Here is a 21,656-nt window from a genome sequence, read left to right on the forward strand (position 1 = left end):
GCTCCCCGCAGCTCCCCGCAGCTCCCCGCCCCTGCTGCTCCCCCGCCTCCATCCCTGGTCAATAAAGAACGAGACGTTGTTGTGCTGAGACCTGCTGGGGAGCGACCCTCGGGCTGGGGCGGGGCTGAGGCTGCGGGGCGGGCACAGCCGTTCATGTTGGGGGGGAGCTGGGCTGCTCGGGGGTCCCGTGGGTTCCGTTGGGTCCCGTGAGGTTCAGTTGGGTACAGTGGGTCCCGTCGGGTCCCGTTTGGTTCCGGTGGGTCCCGTGGGGTTCCGCTGGGTCCCGTTATGTTTCGTGGGTCCCGTGGGGTCCCGTTGGGTCCCGTTGGGTCTCGTGGGGTCCGGTGGGTCCCGTCGGGTCTCGGTGGGTCCCGTTTGGTCCCGTGGGTCCCATTGGGTCCCGTTGGGTCTCGTGGGGTTCCTTGGGTCTCGTGGGGTCCCGTTGGGTCCCGTTGGGTCCCGTTGGGTCTCGTGGGGTCCCGTTGGGTCCCGGTGGGTCCCGTTGGGTCCCGTGGGCTCCCAGGCAGCGCTGGGGCCGCTCGCGGCGCCGTAACTGCCGCGCGTCCTCCCAGCCGCCAGGGGGCGCACAGCGCAGCACCGGGCGCTGCCGCTCTACTCGCAGTCCCGGGGCACTGTGGGGCGGCAAGATGGCGGCGCTCGGCGTAGGGCGAGCTGCGGTCAGGGTGCGGGGCTGCGGGGCGACGGGGCGGGACAGGGGCTGGACGCGGGGTCCGGGGCTGCGGTGTCGGCCGGGGTCGGGAGGAGCCCGTTATGGGGGGGGGGGGTCGCTCCGCAGCCGTTTAACCGCCGCTCTCCCCCCAGGGCCTCCTGCGGGCACCCTGCGGCCTGCGCCGACCCCTGGGCGCCTCCGCCGGGCTGCAGCAGAACCACAGGGCCAAGGTGAGCGGGACCGGACGGAACCGGCACCGAACGGCTGGGAGCAGTGACAGCAAACGGACAGAACGGGCCGTGACCGGCATTAACGGCCCCATAGGCATTAACGTGTAATGACAGGGAGCGGCTGAAGCTGCCTTAAGGAGCTCAGTGAGCTGCTCCGTGCGGGCAGACGGTGTTGGTAACGAGGGGAGCACTGAGATATTGAGGGCAGAGGGGAGCACTGAGATACTGAGGGCAGAGGGGCAGCGCTGCCGTTGCTTTCCCTGCCCTGCAGTTCGGGTCCATGTGCTGCTGCTCCCTGCTCACCTCCTCTGGTGGCCACAAAGAAGCTCATAGAGCTGCAGCACAATGTCCACAGCAATGACAGGCTGAGGGAGCTGGGCTTGTTCAGCATGGAGATGAGAAGGGTACAAGGTGACCTCAGTGCAGCCTGCCAGGACATGAAGGAGCCTGCAGACAGGAGGGGAGCCAAGTCTTTGAAAGGGCAAATGAGGGCAGGACAAGGGGAAATGGTTTGGAGTTGAAGGAGGCAGATTGAGGGTGGATGTCAGGGGGAAGTTCTTTAATGTGAGAGTGGGGAGGTGCTGGAACAGCTGCCCAGCGGCTGTGGATGCCCCGTCCATCCCTGGAGGTGTTGAAGGCCAGGTTGGATGGGGCCCTGGGCAGCCTGGGCTGGTATCAATGTGGAGGTTGGTGGCCCTGCCTGTGGTGGGGGGTTGGAGCTTCGTGATCCTTGGGGTCCCTTCCAACCCAGACCATTCTGTGTGTGATTCTGTGCCATTCTTGTCCCTTCCCATCACCATCCAGACTCTGTAGGTCTCTGCCAGCACTGCAGGGAATTAGTGGCTGAAGAGGCAGGGATTATTTAAAAGCACTGTGCAAAAATAAGTGGCAGCTCAATGGGAGGGTGGTGGTGGGGAGGGGCTCAGGGATCACCTCTGAGACCAACTCTGCTTCATATGTTCAGGCTTGGTCTTAAGCACAGAAGTAAGAATGGACAGTGACAGGACAAGGGCTGTGTTTAAATGGCTTTAAACTGAGACAGGGGAGGTTTAAGTTGGATTTAGGAGGGTGGTGACGCACTGAACAGGCTGCCCAAGGAGGCTGTGGATGCCCCATCCCTGCAGGCATTCAGGGCCAGGCTGGATGTGGCTCTGGGCTCTCATGAATAACTGCAGAGGGTGCAGATGTTGTCCATGCTGTTAGTACCCTTCCCCTGCCCTGCTGCCTGCAGGTTGGGGCTCACGTTGGATTATGTGGGAGGTCTGAGTGTCGTTTTCTCTCCTTGCAGTCAGAAAATGCAAAGTCAGAGGGCACGTTCCAGGTCACCATGCTGCCTGGGGACGGCGTGGGCCCGGAGCTGATGCACGCCGTCAAGGAGGTGTTCAAGGTAACATCTGCTGCATCTCAGGCACTGCTGAGCCACAGGGCAGCCCAGCTCCAGCATGGAAGTGGGTTGTGAGCAGCCTGGGGTCCTTCCATGGAGCAGGTTCAGCTCACGCAGTTCTTGCAAACAGTTCATTATCATGGAGACCTTCCCAGCTGTAACTCAGGGCAGGAGCGAGCATTCAACTGTTCTGCCTCGTAATACAGGATGAGTTTGTCATAGAATAGGAAGCAGACGGTGTTGTCTGCTGTGGTAGATGACACAGCGGGCAGGAAGTCCTGATATAACAGGTGGCAGAAAACACCATTATGCAGCCACAGCTGAAATGGAAGGAGAGACCCTGAGGTCCAGGCTCAGCACACTGCGTTCAGTTCCCTTTTGTCCCCAAGGAGACGCTCCGGCTGGTTGAAGTTTCATGCCCCGACTCTTTGTCTCTGGTGCAGGCTGCCAGCGTCCCCGTGATCTTTGATGAGCACCACCTGAGTGAGGTGCAGAACATGGCGTCGGAGGAGAAGCTGGACGAGGTGGTGGACTCCATGAAGGAGAGCAAAGTGGCGCTTATAGGTGAGGACCTGTGCTCCCTGTCCAGCAAGGAGAGCTGCCCATATCTCAGAAGCTTGAGATGCTTCCAGGGGGCAGCATTTCTGGGGTTAGGAAGCGTGTTCTCTTTAAACAAAGAAGTTTACCTCTACTTGGTTTCCTTAGCTCATCACTGGAGGGGTTGAGAGGTTGTATCCAGCTTCTCCTGAAAGGAGACCTCCCTGCATGGCCTGCAGAAACAAAGGGCCTCGTCTGGGTCCAGTGTAATACAAATGGGTCTCTGTCCTTGTCTGAGGCTTTATGGAAAGCCCCCTGCTGCCCTCTCACCCAGGTTCAGACCAGCTCCTTTGCAGCTGTCAGTGCACTTTGTGTTCTTACTGCTGCTCCGTGTTGTCCCTGCAGGCAAGATCCACACCCCCATGGAGTACAAGGGAGAGCTGGCTTCCTACGACATGAGACTGAGGTGAGCTCAGCGCCCTGCTTGGCTGCCAGGGCTGGGAACCATCACAGCACTGAGAAACCCACTTTGCACTCAGTTCTGGTACCAAATCGGGGCTGAAGGAGACGAGTCCAGGGCAGATGGGAGGTTCACGTGTCACCAGGAAGACAAAGATCCTGGGAACCGTGGCTGGGAGCTGCCTCTTGGGGGTGCCACCCCATTAATTGCCTTCCTGGGGTCCCTCAGGGGGGGTGGGGGTGGCAGGGGGGAGGGCACAATGAGCTGCCTCGACACAGGGCAGTCAGAGCCAGGCTGTGATAGGTGAGAATGGCTCCGTGTCCTTGAGACCAGGGGTGGCTGGAGCAGGAGCTGTGGGCTGATGTGTTGGGACAGGTTGTTGTTGGCACCCAGCAGCTGCCAGCAGCGGTCACTGCCCCAGGAATAGCTCCAGCAAAGTGCTGACTCTGCTGCTGCTTCTATTGCAGGCGCAAGTTGGACTTGTTTGCAAACGTGGTCCACGTGAAGAGCTTGCCAGGCTACCAGACACGGCACAACAACTTGGACCTCGTGATCATCCGTGAGCAGACGGAGGGGGAGTACAGCGCTCTGGAGCACGAGGTGTGGGAGCTGCTTTGTGCTGCTGCTGGGGGAACCTGGGCCCTGTGGCTGAGCTCAGTGCATGGGGCACGGCGCTGCGTCCCACTGCTGCTCAGTGCAGGCCCAGCAGGGCCTGGAGCTGCAGCACTGGCAGCAATAGGAGATGGGTGAGAGCAGCTGGTGATCTGAAGGCACACAGACAGCGACAGGCCTGATGGTGGGCTGCACGAGGGGTCGGGCCTGAACAAAAGGACTCGAGGAGGTTGAGGCACATATTGCTGAGGTGGTGCAGCATTGGGTAGGGGGCCATGGTCAGTGTCACAGAGCACGGGGTGGTCAGCAGCGCGGGTGGGTGGGGCAGGGCTGTGGGGCAGAGCAGTGGGGCAGGGCTGTAGGGCAGAGCAGTGGGGCAGGGCTGTGGAGCAGGGCTGTAGGGCAGGGCTGTGGGGCAGGGCTGTAGGGCAGAGCAGTGGGGCAGGGCTGTGGGGCAGGGCTGTAGGGCAGAGCAGTGGGGCAGGGCTGTGGGGCAGGGCTGTGGGGCAGAGCTGTGGGGCAGGGCTGTGGGGCAGGGCTGCAGGCTGTGTGTGGCAGCTCCTCACTCTCCCTTTGTGTGCAGAGTGTGAAGGGAGTCATCGAGTGCCTGAAGATCATCACCCGCGCCAAGTCGCAGCGCATCGCCAAGTTCGCCTTCGACTACGCCACCAAGAAGGGGCGCTCCAAGGTGACGGCTGTGCACAAAGCCAACATCATGTGAGTGCTGCAGACCCCTGTGGGCGCTGCCATATCCCAGGCCTTGCTGCTCTCAGCTCTCGGTCCCATTGGGTCAATGCCAGGTGCTGGTCCGGCTCTGGAGGGGCTTTGTGTTTCCTGGCAGCTGTTGTTCCCTCTGCGTGGCCCCATCACTGCTATGGGCCTGGCTGAGGCCGGACAGCTGCATCCTGAAGCTGCCAGCAGAGCAGGGAGCTCTGACATTGGAGGCTGTTCTGTGTCCCCCCCCTCCAGGCTCTGACTTCACCGCTTTGTTTCTGCAGCGTGAGCTGCACTAGGGCTGCCTGCCCCCATCCCTGCTGCGCTGGGACACCAATTGCTGTGGGATGCTTCTGTACTGATTTCAGTGCTGCCCTGCAGAAGCCTCAGAGCGTGTCTGTTGCCTCTCAGGAAATTAGGTGACGGGCTCTTCCTGCAGTGCTGTAAGGAGGTGGCAGAACTCTACCCCAAGATCAAGTTTGACACCATGATAATTGACAACTGCTGCATGCAGGTGAGGCTCCTCCTTCCTTGCCTCACCGCATCCCAGGGCTGTCCTGCACCTCCTGCTGCTGCTCTGCCTGCTGGGCGAGGGGCTCTAAAGCTGCTGCTGCTGCTGCTGGCAGCTCGGGCTGTTTGCCTGTGTCCTGCTTTGCTGCTTGCAGGGGGGAGCACAGGCTGGTGCCTCCAGCCTTTCCCTGCTCCCCACCAGAGCAGGGCAGGAGCTGCAGGGATGATGGATGATGTCTGACACCCGGAGCTAATGCGTGGGCTGGGCTTGCAAAGCCACCAGGTGCTGTGGGTCTGTGGCACCTGGCCCATCTCAGCAGGGCTCCGTGTGCTCTCTGTGCTCCCTGCTGTTACCTGACCAGGTTGTGTGTGGGGTTCTGCTGTTGCTCCAGTTGCAGCCCCTGCCCTCTCCTGCTCTCGTGCTGCCTGTGTTGCCTCTGGCTGCTGCACGGGGCTCACATCTTCCCTTCCCTCCACGCAGCTGGTGCAGAACCCCTACCAGTTCGACGTGCTGGTGATGCCCAACCTCTACGGGAACATCGTTGACAACCTGGCAGCTGGTCTGGTGGGTGGTGCTGGTGTGGTGCCTGGGGAGAGCTACAGTGCGGAGTACGCCGTGTTCGAGATGGTGAGTGGGCAGCTGTGCCCCCAGCAGCACCTTGTGTGCCTCCCCAGCACCTTGTGTGCCTCCCCAGCACCGTGTGCCACCCCAGCACCGTGTGTGCCACCCCAGCACCTTGTGTGCCCCCAGCAGCACCGTGTACCTCCCCAGCACCTGGCACACCGGTTCGGCTCCTTCACCCTCTTGTCGTCCCGCAGGGCGCCCGACACCCCTTTGCCCAGGCTGTGGGCAGGAACATTGCCAACCCCACGGCCATGCTGCTGACGGCTGCCAACATGCTGCGGCACCTCAAGTACGTGCTGGGGGGGGGGGGCAGGGTGGGAGGGCAGCTCTGTGCTATGGGGTGGGAGGGCAGCTCTGTGCTATGGGGTGTGAGGGCAGCTCTGTGCTGTGGGGTGTGAGGGCAGCCCTGTGCTGTGGTTGTGAGGGCAGCCCCGCACCATGGGCTGGCAGTGACGTATGGCCGCTGTCCTCTCTGCAGCCTGGAATTCCACTCCAACCTGATCTCGGATGCGGTGAAGAAGGTGATCAAAGTGGGCAAGGTGAGCGCTGGGTGGTGGCTGTTCCCATTTGCTGTCGGTGCTGTCGCGGTGCTGCGTTGTCCCGCGGGTATTTCCAACCTCTCACCTCCCCCTTCTCCACCCCAGGAAGCTCCGGGTCCCGCTGCTTCCCCTGTAGCCGGTCGGGCCGCTGGTTCTTTCGGGGCTGGGGGGCGTCAGACGCATCTTCCTCGTAGCTGCCCCCCCCGGGCTCTGTCAGGGCACTCGGAGGGAGCTGCTCTCCTTCCTGTCCTCTCCTCTCTCGTCCTGTCCTGTCCTCTCCTGCCCCTCAGCGCCTTCACTCAGTTTCACCATCACGTTTCTCCCTTGTTTCTCCCCTTCCCTGTGTTGGATTTTTAGGTTCGGACGCGGGACTTGGGCGGTTACTGCACCACTTCTGACTTCGTCAAGTCTGTGATTGACAACCTGCACCCCCACTATGGTGCCTAGGAGCCCCCGGCACCTCACTGCCCCCCCTCCCCCGTAGCTCAGTGGTTCAGGGTTCATCCCCTCGTTCCTCCCGGCTGCCGCCCGCTGGGCTCCGGGGCAGGAGGTTCCTCCTCCTTCGCAGCCCGGTGACGCCGCAGCCGCGTTGGCCGCGTCCCTTTTCTCCCCCGGCCCGGAGCGGCGCTGGGGGGGGCGGCAGCTCCGACCCGGCCCCGTCAGGCAGCTCCGATCAGCGGCGGGACCCGGGGTCCTGCTCGTCTCATTCCACTCCCGGCGGCTTTAGCAATAAACGGGACCCTGAGCTGAGCTGGGCCGTGCGGGGCCGTTCGCGTGTCCGCAGCGATGGAGGGACACGAGGGTTCGCTCAGCGCCCGCACAGCGGCCAGGACCGGCCCCGGATCAGCGCCGCGCCCCGTCCGTGTGCATGGCGTGCATGGCTCCGTGCTGCCATCCGTGTGCATGGCGTGCATGGCGTGCATGGCTCCGTGCTGCCGTCCGTGTGCATGGCGTGCATGGTGTGCATGGCTCCGTGCTGCCATCCGTGTGCATGGCGTGCATGGCTCCGTGCTGCCATCCGTGTGCATGGCGTGCATGGCTCCGTGCTGCCGTCCGTGTGCATGGTGTGCATGGCTCCGTGCTGCCATCCGTGTGCATGGCGTGCATGGTGTGCATGGCTCCGTGCTGCCGTCCGTGTGCATGGCGTGCATGGTGTGCATGGCTCCGTGCTGCCATCCGTGTGCATGGCGTGCATGGTGTGCATGGCTCCGTGCTGCCGTCCGTGTGCATGGCGTGCATGGCTCCGTGCTGCCATCCGTGTGCATGGCGTGCATGGCTGCGTGCTGCTCCGTGCTGCCATCCGTGTGCATGGCGTGCATGGTGTGCATGGCTCCGTGCTGCCGTCCGTGTGCATGGTGTGCATGGTGTGCATGGCTCCGTGCTGCCGTCCGTGTGCATGGCGTGCATGGTGTGCATGGCTCCGTGCTGCCATCCGTGTGCATGGCGTGCATGGCTGCGTGCTGCCATCCGTGTGCATGGTGTGCATGGCTGCGTGTTGCTCCGTGCTGCTCCGTGCTGCTCCGTGCTCGCTCGGCCCCGGGGCGCTGCGGGCCGGGCGGGGGGTCGCGGCTGCGGCAGCTCGCGGTGTGAGCCCGGCCCGCAGCGAGCGGCCGGACGTTCAACTACCGGCGCTTCGTGTTGTGCGAGCGAATAAAGGCCCCAACGCTCCCCCCGCCCCAACCAGCCCCGCATCCCGCACAGCGCCGCCCCCGGCTGCACCGCGGGGACCCGGCAACGGGCAGGGACTGAGCCGGGCTGCAGCAGGGACACGGCGGGGACACGGCGGGACACGGCCCCGCTGCCCTGGGAGCAGCGGCTCTTCCTAATGCCGGGCTGGGAGCTGCGGCCATCGGGGCACAGCGGCACCAACAGAGCCCGGAGCAGCCGCCAACACCGGGACGCAGCAACAGCCGGAGCGACCCCGGCCCAGGACACGGCAACGTCCGACCGGCCCCAGCCCCGGACGCAGCGGCCGCCGGGCGGTTTCCGTCACTGACGCTGCGTTTCGTTGCAGGTTCGCACAGCGGACATGGGCGGATACGCCACGTCCATGGATTTCACCCAGGCTGTGATCGGGTCCCTGGACGTGTAGGGCCCGTCCCCGCCCTGTGGGGCCCGCGACCTGCCCGGTAATTTATTGCTTCCCTCTAATAAAGTGCGACTCTGCAGCGTGACGGTCCCTGCCCGCAATGCAGCGCCCTGAGCCCCCCCGGTAACAGCGGGATACGGCTCCAGTACCGGTAAACAATGGGGCACCGGTTATAACACAGCGGGGCACCGGTTATAACACAAGGGGTACCGGGCACAATGCAGTGCTGGGGGGCTGCAGCCATGAGGAGCCGTGAGGAAAAAGAGCAGGAGGAGCAACCGCAGCCCTTTTTTGACTGAGGCTCATTGAGACCCCAGGCCTTTATTTGCCGAGGCTCATTGAGACCCCAGCCCTTTATTGACTGAGGCTCATTGAGACCCCAGCCCTTTATTTGCCGAGGCTCAGTCACACGGGGCAGTTCCTGCCCCTGGCACCAGCTGCTCCCGGGGGCTGAGATTGAAGGCAGGAAGCACAGCAGCGCAGGAGCCATGGGGCCAAAGGAGGCAGAGCCCCATTGAGGCAGAGCCCAGAGTCCAACGCCCGGAGCTGCAGCGCTGGGCCCCCAGGGGCTGGATGGATGGATGATGGATGATGGGCTGCAGCTGCCCCCAGCAGCCCTGAGTCCACAGTGCAGGGTTGCAGCCCGGCTCAGCTCAGCTCCTCATCCTTGACCTTCTTCTTTTTCTTCTTCTTCTCCATTGGGGTGCCATCTCCCATCAGTTTCCTTTTCTTCTTGGGCAAGGCCTCCTCCTCTTCCTCCTCCTCCTCCTGCAGCCCATTCTGCTCTGGCTCGGTAGCAGCCTCCTCCTCCTCCTCCTCTTCCTCCTCCTGCTCCTTCTTCTTCTTTTTCTTTTTCTTTGGCTCTATGTTGTTTTCCTAATGGAAGGCACATGGTGAGGGCAGCCCACGGAGCACAGAGACCAACTGGCTCCATGCAACGCAGCAGCCCCCACAACGGGGCACCCCCCACATTTGGGCATCCCCAGCCCCACAGGGCAGGAGCAGCAGCCACTGCTGGGCAGCCTGGATGTGACCATAGTGCAGTGGGGTCACCCAACCCCCCCCCAGGACACTCAGAACCTCCCCCTCACCTCCACGTCCTGCACCGAGTTCTCCAGCTCCTCGGCTGCCGCAGCCAGAGCCTCCAGGCGCCGCTTCTCCCGCTTCCTCTTCTTCTTCTCCTTCTTTTCCTGCTTCCTTTTCACCTCAGCCACCACCTCGCTGGCCTGTGGGGAGCAGAGGAGCAATGGGTGCGGGGCCAGACTCCACACAACCCCCCCCAACCTCCACCAGAGCTGTTGGATCAGCCTCATTAAATCAGCTTTTTGCCTCCACAGTGAGTCAGGTGGGAACTTCACATCATGTCCAACAGCCCAGCAGCCCCACGTCCCCCCACAGCCCCACGTCCCCACCTCCACCACAGCCCCATGTCCCCACCTCCACCACGACCTCACCTCCCCCTGGCCTCACCTCCACCATGGCCTCCTTCATCACCTCCAGGTTCTTGCGGGGCGGCTCCCCGGTCTCATAGAACGCCAGCCGTTCCTCCACCTGCTCCCTCAGTTTGTCCCCAAAGACGCTGGTGGGAACCTCTGCAGGGACAGCCGTGCTCAGCAGCTCTCCTTGCACCCAGCAGCCCTCCCCTCCTCGCACCCAGCGCCCCCCAGCAGCGCCCTGCTCAGCCCAGACGTATCAACATTCACTCTGTGAAATGCTGTTGACGAAAAATCTTCCCATCACAGCAGAGGCCGCATCCCCTGCCCCGTCCCACCCCCATCCCCTGCCCGTCCCACCCTCATCCCCATCCCACCCCCATCCCCTGCCCTGCTCCCCACCTGAGAAGCAGTCGATGCGGGATGCGATGGTGCACTTGTTGGCCAGGTAGCGGGAGATGCGCCCTTTGTTCTTGGCGGCCGCGCGCCCGATGAAGGTGGAGTGGAAGATGAGGCCGTACTTGGGGGTGTTCCCGCGGGTCTTCAGAGCCCTGTGAGAAGCCCAACCAGCCGTCGGGGGCGGCCCGGGGCTGATGTGCCCCAGATGGAGCCACTACCCCCCACTCCCCCCCTCCAACCCCCAGCACCGCCCAGGGGACGCCGCCCACCCGCTCCCATCCCTCTGACCTCGCCGAGCACAGCGGGCACGAGCTGCTGAGCCGCAGTGGTCGCTCAGGGGCTGGGGCTGGCAGCTCACACGCAGCCGAGGCCAGAGCTGCCCGGTGCGTCACTGCCAGCGGCCCAGGGAGCCGCCATCACTGCAACCACCCCACAGCGGTACCTGAACAGGGCCTTCTCCGCCCCCAGGATCTGCACCGTCGAGGCCGGGTACTTGGCCAGGTTGGTCAGGCTGCCGGCGTGGGAGATGAGGCGGGCGCCCACCTGCGAGGGGACAGGGGTTAGACACAGGGTTAATGGGGTTATACACGGGGTTATGGCTGCGCCCGCAGCACTGCAGCCATGGGGGGAGCAGCAGCACACGGTGCCAGGCTGGGATCAGCAGTGAGGGGTGTCAGCACAAGGGCTCAGTGGATTGACAGATTCACTCAGACATCACCTCCACAGCCTGGGGGTGTAGGGGAGGGAAACGACACTCACCACCTCCCCGATGAGCGCCGAGAGGCTGGGGGCCACCTGGCTCATCTTGGAGCGCAGATATTCCTGCAGGCCCTTGCGGTACTCGGACAGTGAGATGACGCGGCTGGAGAAGCTCTCGATGTTGATGAGGTCGATGGGGGAAATGTCCATCCCTGGGTGAAAGCGACGTGAAGGAGCCGCGCTGTGCACCAGGAGCGCCGCAATCCATGAGGAGCCCAGCACCACACTCACCCATGGAGGAGCGCGACGCCTCCAGGATGGCCTGAGCCTTGGCCCCGTCCATGACGATCTCCTCCAGCCCCTCCAGGCTCTCCTCGCTCAGCTCCTTGCAGTTCCCGATGAACTTGGCCAGCCGACAATACGTGTAGTTCTCAGACACGATCTTAATCAGCTCAGGGAAGTGGTAACCGTACCATTCCCTGCAGGACAGCGTCAGTACAGCCACCAACCCCTCAAAGACCCCACAAAGACCCCCACACCCCCCCATCACCACGTGTCCCCCCGCTCACAATCCGGCCGCAGCATTGCAGCCCCGGCCGGGGTGCTTCCCGAGGCTGTGCTCTGCTCTCCCTCCCCGTTCTATGCAGGCGGTTGGAGGTGCAGCCACCTGCGGTAAGCGTGGGGAGGGTCCCACAGCGTCACCCCCCCCCCCCAGCCCCAAACCCGACTCACCGCACGCGCATGGAGAAGGTGTTGATGTCCTTGTCCAGCTGGTCCAGCAGACTGATGGACTGGATGATCATGTTGTCCACACGGTTCACGTTGAACTTCACTTTGGCTCGGGAGTAGCTGTGGCCGAGGCCGAGCTGAGCCTTAGAGGCCGACTGAGCTGTGAGGCCCTTCACTAATGCGTGGAAGTGCAGGCGGATCCCTATAGGGGGAGACACAACATCACAACCCCAGCCCAGCCCCATTGAACAGCACAGCCCACCCCATAGCCCAGCTCACCCCCCCCAGCCCAGCCCCATTGCACGGCTCATCTCACCCCACATCCCAGCTCACCCCGACCCCATCCCAGCCCCATTGCACAGCTCATCTCACCCCATAACATAGCTCAGCCCCCATCCCACCCCATAGCCCAGTTCACCCCAACCCCATCCTAGCCCCATTGAACAGCACAGCCCACCCCAACCCCATCCCAGCCCCACAGCCCAGCTCATCTCACCCCATAGCCCAACTCACCCCAACCCCATCCCAGCCCCACTGCACAGCACAGCCCACCTCACAGCCCAACTCAGCCCGACCCCATCTCAGTCCCATTGCACAGCACAGCCCACCCCATTACCCAGCTTACCCCAACCCCAGCCCCATAGCACAGCTCATCCCACCCCATAGCCCAGCTCACCCCAACCCCATCCCAGCCCCATAGAACAGCACAGCCCACCCCATATCCCATCCCATCCCCCCCATTCCCCACTCACCCCTCATGATCTCCGCCACCACCCCCCCGGTCTGACACTGATATCCCAACTCCTCCAAGATGGCGGCACCGATTTTCGCATCCCCGACCCCCAGAATCGCTTTTTTCTTCTTCGCCGGCATCGACGTCTCCAATAAGAGCCTCAAATCCTCATGTAGGATCCCTATAAAACCGGAGATTAACGGGGCCGGTAACCGGAGAAAGGGGGGGTTAAACCGGAACCGTTCTCACCTTCTGATACAGCATTCATGTTCTCTAAGGCGCTTTGAGCCGATTTAAACGGGGAGAAAGCGACCAATTTCACCACGTTATGGAACTTGCCGACGTTAAGGACGCTCTGTTCTACCTGTGGGGTCCCGGTAAGGCCCGGTAAGGGCGAGCATGGCCTGGGCACGGCCCGGTACAGCCCGGTATGGCCCGGTACAGCGCACGGGGCGGACGCCCCGTGCGCTGTACCGGGCCATACCGGGCTGTACCGGGCCGTGCCGCTGCCCCCCCCCCCGGTACCGGGTCATACCGGGTCATACCGGGCCTTACCGGCGCCCCCCCCCCCCCGCTGCGGCCTACCCGTTACCTGTGGTAACAGCAGCCCGATCTCCTCCACCTCCCTAACGGCGAACAACGCGTATCCGGCCGCATGCTCGAACAGCACATGTAGCAGCACCTAAATAACGTATCACCGTTAATACAGGCCCGGAGATGCCCAACCGAGGCCCGATGCCAACGGATTCGGGAACGGATTCAGGCCTGCACTCACCATCGTGCTGCACCGGATTGACTAGGCCGCACCGGAAGCTTGCTACACCGGATATCCGCCCGCACGCAGCCAATCAGAGCGGGCGTCCTCAAAAAGAGCGCGAGGCTGAGGAGGATCCGCCCACTTTCGCGCTCTCGGCCAATCAGAGCAGCGCAGAGCGCTGTGCCCCGCCCCCCTCTCGCTGTTAACCAATAGGAGCTGCCGCAGCGCTGTCCCCGCCACGCACGTGCGCTCCCGCCCACTTTTCCCGCGGTTCCGCACGTTTCCCGCCACGGCACAAAGATGGCGCGGAATGAACACGAGGCTTTATTAGATAGCGTGGGGAGTGGGAATGGGGGGCACAAGGGGGGGACACGCGTGTCTCCGTGTTTTCCTACGCCACGAAGTGCCGCTGCAGTTGGAGCAGCAGCTCCGGGGTGAGCAGCACACGCTGCTCCCGGCCGTGACCCGCTGCACACGGGATGGACACGCGGCCAAAGCGCGTCAGGCCCTGCTCCTGCTCGCGTTGTGCCTGCGGGAATCAACGGGACCCATAGAAACCCATAGAGCCCCATAGAACCCCACAGAGTCCCACAGAGCCCCACAGAACCCCACAGAGTCCCATAGAACCCCAGAGTCCCACTGAGCCCCACTGTACCCCACTGAACCCCACAGAGCCCCATAGAATCCCACAGAACCCCACTGAAACCCACAGAACCCCACTGAGCACCATTGAAGCCCACTGAACCCCATAGAGCCCCATGGAACCCCACAGAGTCCCACTGAAACCCACAGAACCACACTGAGCCCTACAGAACCCCATAGAGGCCCACAGAGTCCCACTGAACCCCATAGAGCCCCACAGAGTCCCACTGAACCCCATAGAACCCTACAGAGTCCCACTGAACCCCATAGAGGCCCACAGAGTCCCACTGAGCCCCATAGAGCCCCACAAAGTCCCACAGAACCCCATAGAACCCCACTGAGTCCCACTGAGCCCCACAGAGTCCCACTGAAACCCATAGAACCACACTGAGCCCCATAGAGCCCCATGGAACCCCATAGAGTCCCACTGAAACCCACAGAACCACACTGAGCCCCACAGTCCCACTGAACCCCATAGTCCCCCAGTGAACCCCATGAGGCCCCGTGGTCAGTCCTGGAGCCTCCACTCACCTTCAGGAAGGCGGAGGAGGGGAACACGCCGAAGCTGGTGCTGACTCCGGCTCCCGGCTGCTGCTGCACCATCTCCCGCATGGCCTCGTCCTGCACACAGCCACCACTTCCAGCTCCGCTCACCCCCCCGGCCTCCCCCCCCCCCTTACCCCCTTACTCCTTACCCGCAGCGCCTCGATGCTGCTCTTCACGGCCCACAGTCGAGCTGTCTGCTCCAGCAGCCGCGCAGCCGCGCTGCGTCCTGCGGAGGTGTGGGGTTCAACAATGTGTGGCCATGGCCATGGCCATCCTACCCCCCGCACTCAGAGCACCCCAGGCAGGGAGGCTGAGCCCCAGCAGAGCATCATCCCCGCTGCGCTCACCCGACTTGGTCTGCTTGGTGTCCACCACTTTGGCGTTGGTGCTCATCTGGTACAAGGTCTCCAGCAGCTGCGTGCTCTTGCGGTACAGTGTGAGCGTGGCCGGGCCCTCCCCCTGTTTGCTCTGCGGGAGGGACACCTTGGCCACCTGCAGGGGCTTCAGCCCGGCCAGCTCCAGCTTCATCTGTGCACCCTGTGAATGGCGATGGAAGGGACAGCAGGGACGGGGGGTGATGGGAGCAGGTGGGGAGTTCGGGAGGAAAAACATAGAAAATGAGCATTAAAAGCAATGAGAAGGCGGCACAAAGCGGTGCTTGGAAACAGCAGCAGATGGAGCTCCTGAGGGTGTGGGGACCCACAGAGGCAGCGCTGCCCCACACTCCACAGGGGGGAACCCTGCAGGGCTGCTCAGTGCCTGCCAGGCGTGGGGCTCCCCATAGCAGCACCATGCCGTAATGGCAGCCCTGCGGTGATGCATCACCACCTGCACAATTACACGTCTGGGAATTGATGGTAGCAAAACGTTACTTAGTTAATGAGCTTCTTTGCTGCTGTTTCCTTGTAGAGCCCAAATTGGCACCGAATGGCCCCAATCCACACCACGTGGAACAGCAAACACTGCCAGCACCCAGCGCTGCCCCACAGTGTCTGCCCCACAGTGTCTGCCCCACAGCCTGCGGGTCGTGCTGGGGTTCCCCTGCCAGCCCCACCTCCCCCTGCCCCACACTCACCTTCAGGCGGTTGTTCTCGTTCTTGAGGTGTCTGATGGAGAGCTGCAGCGCCTCGATCTGCTGCAGGAGCAGCGGGGAATCCTTCACCTGCACCGGCCCCGTGTTGCTCCCGGCTGCCGGCCCGGCCCCAACACCTGCACGAAGGGACATGGCGTCACCCACGCAGCGCGGTGCAGCTCGGCACGGTGGGTGCTGGGCACGGTGAGGGCTCAGCGCCAGTTTGTGCCCCCCCGAGCTCCGTGAGTCACCGCAGCCGCGTCCAGGTCTTGCTCAGACCTTGCTGCACTCGGGTCGCCCCGCGGTCCCGCTCAGCTCAGCCCTGACCCAACCCGCCCGGAGCCACCACGCTGCTCCCCCGCATGCACCGCCGGGAGCACCACACGCTGCGCGGCCGTACCTCTCTGCTGCTCCTCTGCAGCGCGGGGAGGGAGGCAGAGGAGAGACAAGAAGAGGGTTATACTGAGGATCGGGGCTGAGCTGCGTCCTGCACCGCTCCGACCCCCGCGCACGGAGCAGTGACCGCAGCACAGCGTGATGCCCGGAGCTGCAGCCCATGGAGACGCTGCATCCCAAAGGCAGGAGCCATCTGCCCCCAGCAAACTGCTGGTGCTCGTGGTGCAGCCAGACGGCAACGCCGCCGTGCCCACTTTGTGATGCTCACACCCAGCCTGGAGCCGGGAGCTGAACCTGGACCCTCGGCAGCACTGCAGTCCCCCTGGACACAGCGGGTGCACAGCTGCAACCACGCGCTGCCCCACAGCCAACACGGCTCCTGCAGCCCCGCGTGGAGCTGCATCTGCTGCCCCATGAGGGACACGGAGCCGCCAACCCTCCAAGCGCCCCCACCACCCCCAGCCCTGACAGCACACCCGGGGCTCCATCTCCCCCAGGGCAGCAGAGCCCCCCGGGGGGCACAGCCGTGTTCTCCTGCCCTTTGTCAGCCCCCCCCATCCGCCCGGTGCCACACACCTCCTGCAATGCCCGACACGATGGAGGCGACCCCGGAGGCGGGGGCCCCGCGCAGCCCCTCGATGGTCCGCTTGGACTGGTTGTTCAGCCGCTGCTTCAGCTCCACCTTCTCCGACTCCAGCTGGTCGATGTCGGCCTGGAGGGCGTCCATGGTCTCCTCGAACTCCCTGCAGGAGGGCACACACTCACAGCTCTGCCCGCAGCGCAACCGAGGCCGCCCCACAGATGCTTCTAAGCTATGGAGACCCGCCGCAGCCCCCTCCCCCACCACCTACTTCTCCTTCTTCTTGAGCAGCGTTTGTGTCTCATCCAGCTTCGTCTGGATCTTTTCCACGCGGTCGTCGGCGTCCTTGGACGCGCTGTCCAGCTTCTTCTCCAGGAGGCTGAGGCGCACATTGGCTTCGCTGAGCTCCTCGCCCTGCAGCAGAGGGGAGAAATGGGAGCTCGGAGCTGTGGGTGCATTGGGGAGGGGGCTCTGCTGATCCCTAATGGGGCTGCCCAGAAATCCCACACTGCTCCAGCCCTGGTGCCCAGAGGATCAGCACAGCTGAGGACCCAGCAGGGTGAGAGACAGCAGCTCCACAGGCAGCAGCACGGCAGTGGGGCACAACAGTGAGCACTACAGCTGCCCTGCAGCTGCCTGCCAGCCGACCGACAGCCCACCTTGATCTTGAGGGACTTCTTCAGCTCCTTGATGACCGTCTCCCTGTCCTCCAGCTTCAGCCCCAGCCCCTCAGCATCGGTGATCTCAGCCCGGAGGGCGGCTGCCCGCAGCTCAGCAGGTGGGGTGGGCTGCAGGAAGGAGAGGAGGGAGATGATACAGAATGGGGTTGCAGAGCTCCAAGCATGGCTCTGCCCGCAGCCCACCCTGCAGCCCACCCTACAACCCACCCCACAACCCACCCCACAGCCCGGCCCACCTTGCTCTGTGGCCGGTCAGCATCATACTCTCCCTCCTGCATGGCCGTGGCCATCTTGTTCATGGTGGCGATAAGGATGCTGCAGGACTGGCGCAGGCACTCGTAGGGGTTGATGCCCTGAGTGCCGTAGATCTGCAAGGATTGGGGGGGTGGACAGTGCAGGGAGCCCTTAGTGGAGCTCTGAGCCCCCTGCAGCCCCCCCAGACCCCCCCAGCCCACACTGCAGCCCGAAGAGCAGCTGTGGGACCAGCTGTGCAGCACAGGGCAGTGGAGCACTCTGCTGTGGCATTTCCCAGCCACGCTCCCACCCCACGTTGCTCCCAGGCTCTGCAGCCCCCCCAGCTCAGCAGCACGGTGCAGATCCGGGTCCCCTCACTGCAGCAGGGCTCCCAGGAAGGCACGGTGCAACCACCCACCTGCTCGCTGACTTTGAAGGCCAAGTCCTCCAGCTTCACCGCCTGCAGCCCTTCATTCTCAGCCAGGGGGGCGATCAGCTGGGCGCCTGCAGCAGCCACCTCCTGCAGCACGGCCACCACCCAGGTGAGGTGCTTGCGACAGTCCAGCAGCGTGTCTGAAACCTGCGGCCAAGCAGAGCAGGGCATGAAGGGGGGCTGCAAAGGGGTCGCCCCCACCCCAATTCCCAGGCAGCCGCCACCGGGAGGATGGTGAACACCAGGAAAGTGGGAAGAAACTGAAGGCTGGGTGGGAGGGGATGAAGGCCCCACACACACCCCACACCCGCCCCATGCACAACCCACCTGCTGCCCGAAGCCCAGCGCTGCAGGGATGCCCGGTGCGTCCGTGCCCGGCATGCGGCGCCGGATCTTCTTGCAGAACTGCCGGATGTCGCTGCACGACGTCTCCAGGTCCTTGAGCAGGATGGCCAGGTCTGACGCTTCCTGCCCGGCCTGGGAGCACAGAAAGGAGCTCAGTCATCTGCTGGGGGGGTGGGGACACCCAGCACGGCCCACCCCACTCTCCTACCTGCAGGAAGGCGCGCAGCCTGCACACCTCCACCCCCATGCAGTCCAAGGCACTCTGGGTGAACTGTGGGGCACAAAACGGGCCCAGTGAGCTGTGCAGTGCAGGGGCAGCACAGCTTGGGGGGCACAGGGCACTCCGGGTTCGGGTGCTGTGTCGGACCCTCCACACACTGTGCTGCTCCGACACCAGGTTTTCCAGGAGGAAGGTTTGTGGCACCGAACTCATTTTGTTTCACCCCACGGGGTGCAGCACTTCCCCACAGAGCTCAGGAGCTCCCAGGCACAGGGCAGCCCGCAGGGCAAACACCTCCCCCCTCGCCCTGGGGCCAACCCACATCTGTGTCGGCAGCAGCTGCCAGGGAAGTGCCAGTGAGTGAGGCAGGAGGGCTCGGAGGGACCCCCAGACCCATCCCATGGGGGTACAGGGGGCAGTGGGCCACTCTGCAGCACCTCACCTTGATGTGGTCGGCCAGCTGCATGGTGCAGTCCTCAGCCTGCTCAGCCAGGTGGATGCTGTACAGGTGCTGCACGAAAAGAAACCATGGCAGCTCAGCACCCCCCAAGTGCTTCCACACATGCAGGCACATAAACCACATGAGGAAATGCATGAAAAACCCCCAACCTGCAGACACTGAGACTGCCCTGATTGTTCACTGGAGGAGCACAGTGGCCCCACAAGCACCGTGTCCCCACAGAGCAGAATTAAGGCAGCCCTTCTGAAGGAGCCCAACCCGCAGCACAGAGGCACAGAATCCCAGCGCAGGGGAATTCTGCCAGGGATGCAGCACAGCCCCAGCTGACATGGACACACGGCTCCCATCCCACATGCCCTGAGGGTGAAATGCTCCCCAGGCTGGTGCTCCCTGCAGGCTGACACACTGCACCCACCTGGTAGTACTTGATGGCTTTGGTCAGTGGCTCCACATTGACCGTCTCATCCAGCTGGTCCTTGTGCAGCAGCTCGATCAGGAAGTCCAGGGAGCGCTCGTGCACGCTCATCTCGGGGTACAGCATCCCCACCTTCTTGTACACCTCCACGCTGCATTTGTTCAGGGCTCTGGGGGGGGGAATGCGGGCACTGTCAGCTCACCCGGGACAGCAGCAGCACAGGGCTGTTCTGTGGGGTCCGACCTCCCAGCACCCCGGGGAGCACGAGAGCTGGGCAGAAGTCAACACGTCTGCAGGGAAGCAGGGCATGAAATAGGAGCCCATGGAGCTGCAGGATGGGCTGGGGCAGCATGGGGACAGCTGGGCTGGGGGGGATATGGGGGGTGGGATGGGGGGTGGTGGGGTGGGCCGTGTACTCACTGCTCGTATTTGTGCAGCGTGGCCTGCAGCAGGCTCAGTGAGTACACCAGCCCTGCTGCAAAGCTCAGCTGCTCTCCCGCTGCTCCCCGCAGCCCTGCACGTGCTGCACAGTTCTCGTTCAGCTCAAACTTCTCCTGCGCCTGTTTGCTGATCAGCTCCGCCTGCAGGGAAGGGGGAAGATTCAGAGGCCTCAGTGCCTGCCCTGAGCTGCCCTGACGGGTACAGGATGGATCCCCTGTGCCTCTGCCCCCTAAAAGCACCATTCATTCCTGGGAAGGATTTCTGAGTGCAAAGGGGCAACGAGGGACAGCCGTGAGCCCCCACCCCACCCCTGCTGGCACTGCCCAAATGGACAGGATAAGCTGCCAGGGCAGGGACCTCTGCTCCACCTCCCCCCCCACTCCTCCTCCTCCTCCTCCTCTTCCTCCTTGGCAATGCTGAAAGTTCCAAACCCCCAGCCCTCCCAGGACAGAAAGAAATCATGGCAAGCAGAGGCTGAAATCACAGTGCAGAGGTTGGAGAGCGGCCCCAGCGCAGCCCTGGGGACCCCACCTTGCAGATGAGCCGTGGGATGAGCAGCAGCACCAGGACACAGTCGTGGTCCCCGCCGTGGCGCAGGAAGCTGTCAGGCATGAAGGAGGTGAGCAGGGAGACGTGCCTGTTGGCCTGTTGCACCTCCATCTGGCGCAGCTCCATCTCGATGGCCTGCAGCAACACAGCCCCGGGGCTGCTCAGTGCCGTCCGACCCAGCAGCAGGAGCTGTGGCACGTGGCAGAAAACACCCTATGGATGCTGTGCATGGCGGCACGCAGCGCTCCTCCTGCCCTACCTTCGCGTGGGCCTTTGTCTCTGCAAACTTGATCTTGAAGTCGAACATCTCGGGGGGAGGCTGCTGCTGCTTCTCTGCAGACGCTTCTTGCTGACTCATGAGCTCCCGGTTCACGTCCTGAGCGTGGAGGGGAGTAACAGTCAGACAGAGGGGGGGGACCCGCAGCCCCCGACCTCCGCACACCCACAGCAGCCCCAGCGCTGCCCCCTCTTGGGCCCATTGTGCTGTACCTGCAGGTGCGCCGTCAGCTCCCGGTACTTCTTGATGGTCTGCTGGTAGTCGGCCACGGTCTCCTGGGCGGCCTCCACGCGTTTCTCCGCCTCACGCACCCGCGCCGTCGCCATGTCCAGCTGCTCCCGCAGCTCCAGCTCCGTCTCGCGGGCATTTTCCTGCAGCTCGTCGTTCATCTCGTTCATGGCTTCCTGCAGAGGGGACCGAGGGGCTCAGAATCACTGAACGGCCAGCGATCACCTCTAGCCAGGCCCCTGCTGTGTGCAGGGACACCAAGAGACACAGAGCGACCCACAGATCCCCATAGAGATCCACAGAGATAAACAGGGAGCCACAGATCCCCATAGAGATCCACAGATACCCAATAGGGACCCACAGATCCCCATAGAGATCCACAGAGATACATAGGGACCCACAGATCCCCACAGAGATCTACAGATACCCAATAGGGACCCACAGATCCCCACCGAGATCCATAGAGACCCCATAAAGATCCACAGATCCCCCATATGAACCCACAGGGATGCATAGATCCCCCGTAGGGACACTCAGATCCCCAAAGACACACAGGGGTGCATAGATCCCCTATAGGAATCCATAGGGACACAGATACCCCATGGGGACACACAGATCCCCATAGAGACACATAGATCCCCACAGAGATCCACAGAGATCCCATAGGGACCCACAGATCCCCACAGAGATCTACAGATACCCAATAGGGACCCACAGATCCCCACAGAGATCCATAGAGACCCCATACAGATCCACAGATCCCCCATATGAACCCATAGGGACACATAGATCCCCCTTAGGGATACATAAATCCCCAGAGACACATAGGGGTGCATATATTCCCTATAGGAACCCATAGGGACATATAGATACCCCATGGGGACACACAGATCTCCCTAGAGACACATAGATCCCCACAGAGATCCACAGAGATCCCATAGGGATCCACAGATCCCCACAGAGATCTACAGAGACCCCATATGGACCCACAGATCCCCCATATGAACCCATAGAGACC

At 63.0% G+C, this 21,656-nt stretch overlaps 3 protein-coding genes and 3 non-coding genes across 39 annotated transcripts in view; 1 reads left to right on the forward strand and 5 right to left on the reverse strand.

Moving 5' to 3' along the window:
* Positions 1-631: 631 nt before the first annotated feature.
* Positions 632-8,449, forward strand: IDH3B (isocitrate dehydrogenase (NAD(+)) 3 non-catalytic subunit beta). Of its 2 annotated transcripts, none has more exons than XM_015850187.3 (12): positions 632-683; positions 823-900; positions 2,189-2,287; positions 2,728-2,848; positions 3,227-3,287; positions 3,749-3,881; positions 4,477-4,610; positions 5,019-5,121; positions 5,599-5,745; positions 5,937-6,031; positions 6,221-6,281; positions 6,639-8,449. In XM_015850187.3, exons 1-12 carry the CDS (start codon positions 648-650, stop codon positions 6,726-6,728), a joined length of 1,158 nt encoding a protein of 385 aa, XP_015705673.1. In that variant the 5' UTR covers positions 632-647; the 3' UTR covers positions 6,729-8,449. The 2 variants fall into 2 exon arrangements, with proteins under 2 accessions (XP_015705673.1, XP_015705674.1); XM_015850188.3 differs by having other exon boundaries at positions 8,296-8,449.
* Positions 8,450-8,653: 204 nt separating this feature from the next.
* NOP56 (NOP56 ribonucleoprotein) lies at positions 8,654-13,205 on the reverse strand. 2 transcript variants are annotated; one of them, XR_014946099.1, is made up of 12 exons: positions 13,139-13,205; positions 12,956-13,045; positions 12,613-12,727; positions 12,383-12,544; positions 11,634-11,832; positions 11,193-11,380; positions 10,962-11,113; positions 10,491-10,745; positions 10,206-10,354; positions 9,841-9,962; positions 9,462-9,596; positions 8,654-9,246 (listed from the first exon to the last, which is right to left on the reverse strand). XR_014946099.1 is itself a non-coding variant. In XM_015850184.3 (12 exons), the coding sequence occupies exons 1-12, from the start codon at positions 13,139-13,141 to the stop codon at positions 9,019-9,021; spliced, it is 1,644 nt and encodes a 547-aa protein (XP_015705670.2). In that variant the 5' UTR covers positions 13,142-13,205; the 3' UTR covers positions 8,654-9,018. The 2 variants fall into 2 exon arrangements, 1 of the variants encoding a protein (XP_015705670.2); XM_015850184.3 differs by having other exon boundaries at positions 10,645-10,745.
* LOC116652589 (small nucleolar RNA SNORD57) lies at positions 9,671-9,738 on the reverse strand. Its single transcript, XR_004305744.1, has one exon. It is a non-coding gene; the product is annotated as a small nucleolar RNA SNORD57 (small nucleolar RNA).
* Positions 10,045-10,115, reverse strand: LOC116652590 (small nucleolar RNA SNORD56). The gene has a single exon (XR_004305745.2). It is a non-coding gene; the product is annotated as a small nucleolar RNA SNORD56 (small nucleolar RNA).
* Positions 11,453-11,590, reverse strand: LOC116652591 (small nucleolar RNA SNORA51). The gene has a single exon (XR_004305746.2). It is a non-coding gene; the product is annotated as a small nucleolar RNA SNORA51 (small nucleolar RNA).
* Positions 13,206-13,423: 218 nt separating the features above from the next.
* The window catches only part of DCTN1 (dynactin subunit 1), a 38,895-nt gene continuing 30,662 nt past the window's right edge, over positions 13,424-21,656 (reverse strand). For 21 of the 32 annotated variants that reach the window (XM_085547617.1, XM_085547611.1, XM_085547609.1 and 18 more), the window contains 19 exons: positions 20,623-20,814; positions 20,393-20,509; positions 20,116-20,268; positions 19,564-19,724; positions 19,144-19,312; positions 18,711-18,779; positions 18,257-18,319; positions 18,031-18,180; positions 17,689-17,850; positions 17,273-17,404; positions 17,016-17,144; positions 16,628-16,770; positions 16,353-16,519; positions 15,781-15,795; positions 15,384-15,517; positions 14,656-14,845; positions 14,458-14,534; positions 14,294-14,383; positions 13,424-13,649 (listed from right to left, as the gene is read on the reverse strand). In XM_085547617.1, coding sequence (XP_085403743.1) covers positions 13,512-13,649; positions 14,294-14,383; positions 14,458-14,534; positions 14,656-14,845; positions 15,384-15,517; positions 15,781-15,795; positions 16,353-16,519; positions 16,628-16,770; positions 17,016-17,144; positions 17,273-17,404; positions 17,689-17,850; positions 18,031-18,180; positions 18,257-18,319; positions 18,711-18,779; positions 19,144-19,312; positions 19,564-19,724; positions 20,116-20,268; positions 20,393-20,509; positions 20,623-20,814 — 2,451 coding nt within the window. In that variant the 3' untranslated portion in view covers positions 13,424-13,511. The remainder of the gene's footprint in view (positions 13,650-14,293; positions 14,384-14,457; positions 14,535-14,655; positions 14,846-15,383; positions 15,518-15,780; positions 15,796-16,352; positions 16,520-16,627; positions 16,771-17,015; positions 17,145-17,272; positions 17,405-17,688; positions 17,851-18,030; positions 18,181-18,256; positions 18,320-18,710; positions 18,780-19,143; positions 19,313-19,563; positions 19,725-20,115; positions 20,269-20,392; positions 20,510-20,622; positions 20,815-21,656) is intronic. The other 11 variants (XM_085547619.1, XM_085547615.1, XM_085547618.1 and 8 more) reach the window with 1 other exon arrangement.

The sequence above is a fragment of the Coturnix japonica genome, chromosome 4, assembly GCF_054131305.1.
Source record: "Coturnix japonica strain WE chromosome 4, WE-NBRP24, whole genome shotgun sequence".
NCBI lineage: Eukaryota > Metazoa > Chordata > Aves > Galliformes > Phasianidae > Coturnix > Coturnix japonica.

Excerpts from the sequence above, each read along its gene's own strand:
- IDH3B (XM_015850187.3), top strand. The coding sequence starts at position 648 with ATGGCGGCGCTCGGCGTAGGGCGAGCTGCGGTCAGG. Across the intron at positions 3,288-3,748 it reads TCCTACGACATGAGACTGAG|GCGCAAGTTGGACTTGTTTG; the intron begins GTGAGCTCAGCG and ends CTTCTATTGCAG. Across the intron at positions 6,282-6,638 it reads AGGTGATCAAAGTGGGCAAG|GTTCGGACGCGGGACTTGGG; the intron begins GTGAGCGCTGGG and ends TTGGATTTTTAG.
- NOP56 (XM_015850184.3), bottom strand. Across the intron at positions 11,114-11,192 it reads GGCGTCGCGCTCCTCCATGG|GGATGGACATTTCCCCCATC; the intron begins GTGAGTGTGGTG and ends GCTTTCACCCAG. Across the intron at positions 9,247-9,461 it reads ACTCGGTGCAGGACGTGGAG|GAAAACAACATAGAGCCAAA; the intron begins GTGAGGGGGAGG and ends GCCTTCCATTAG.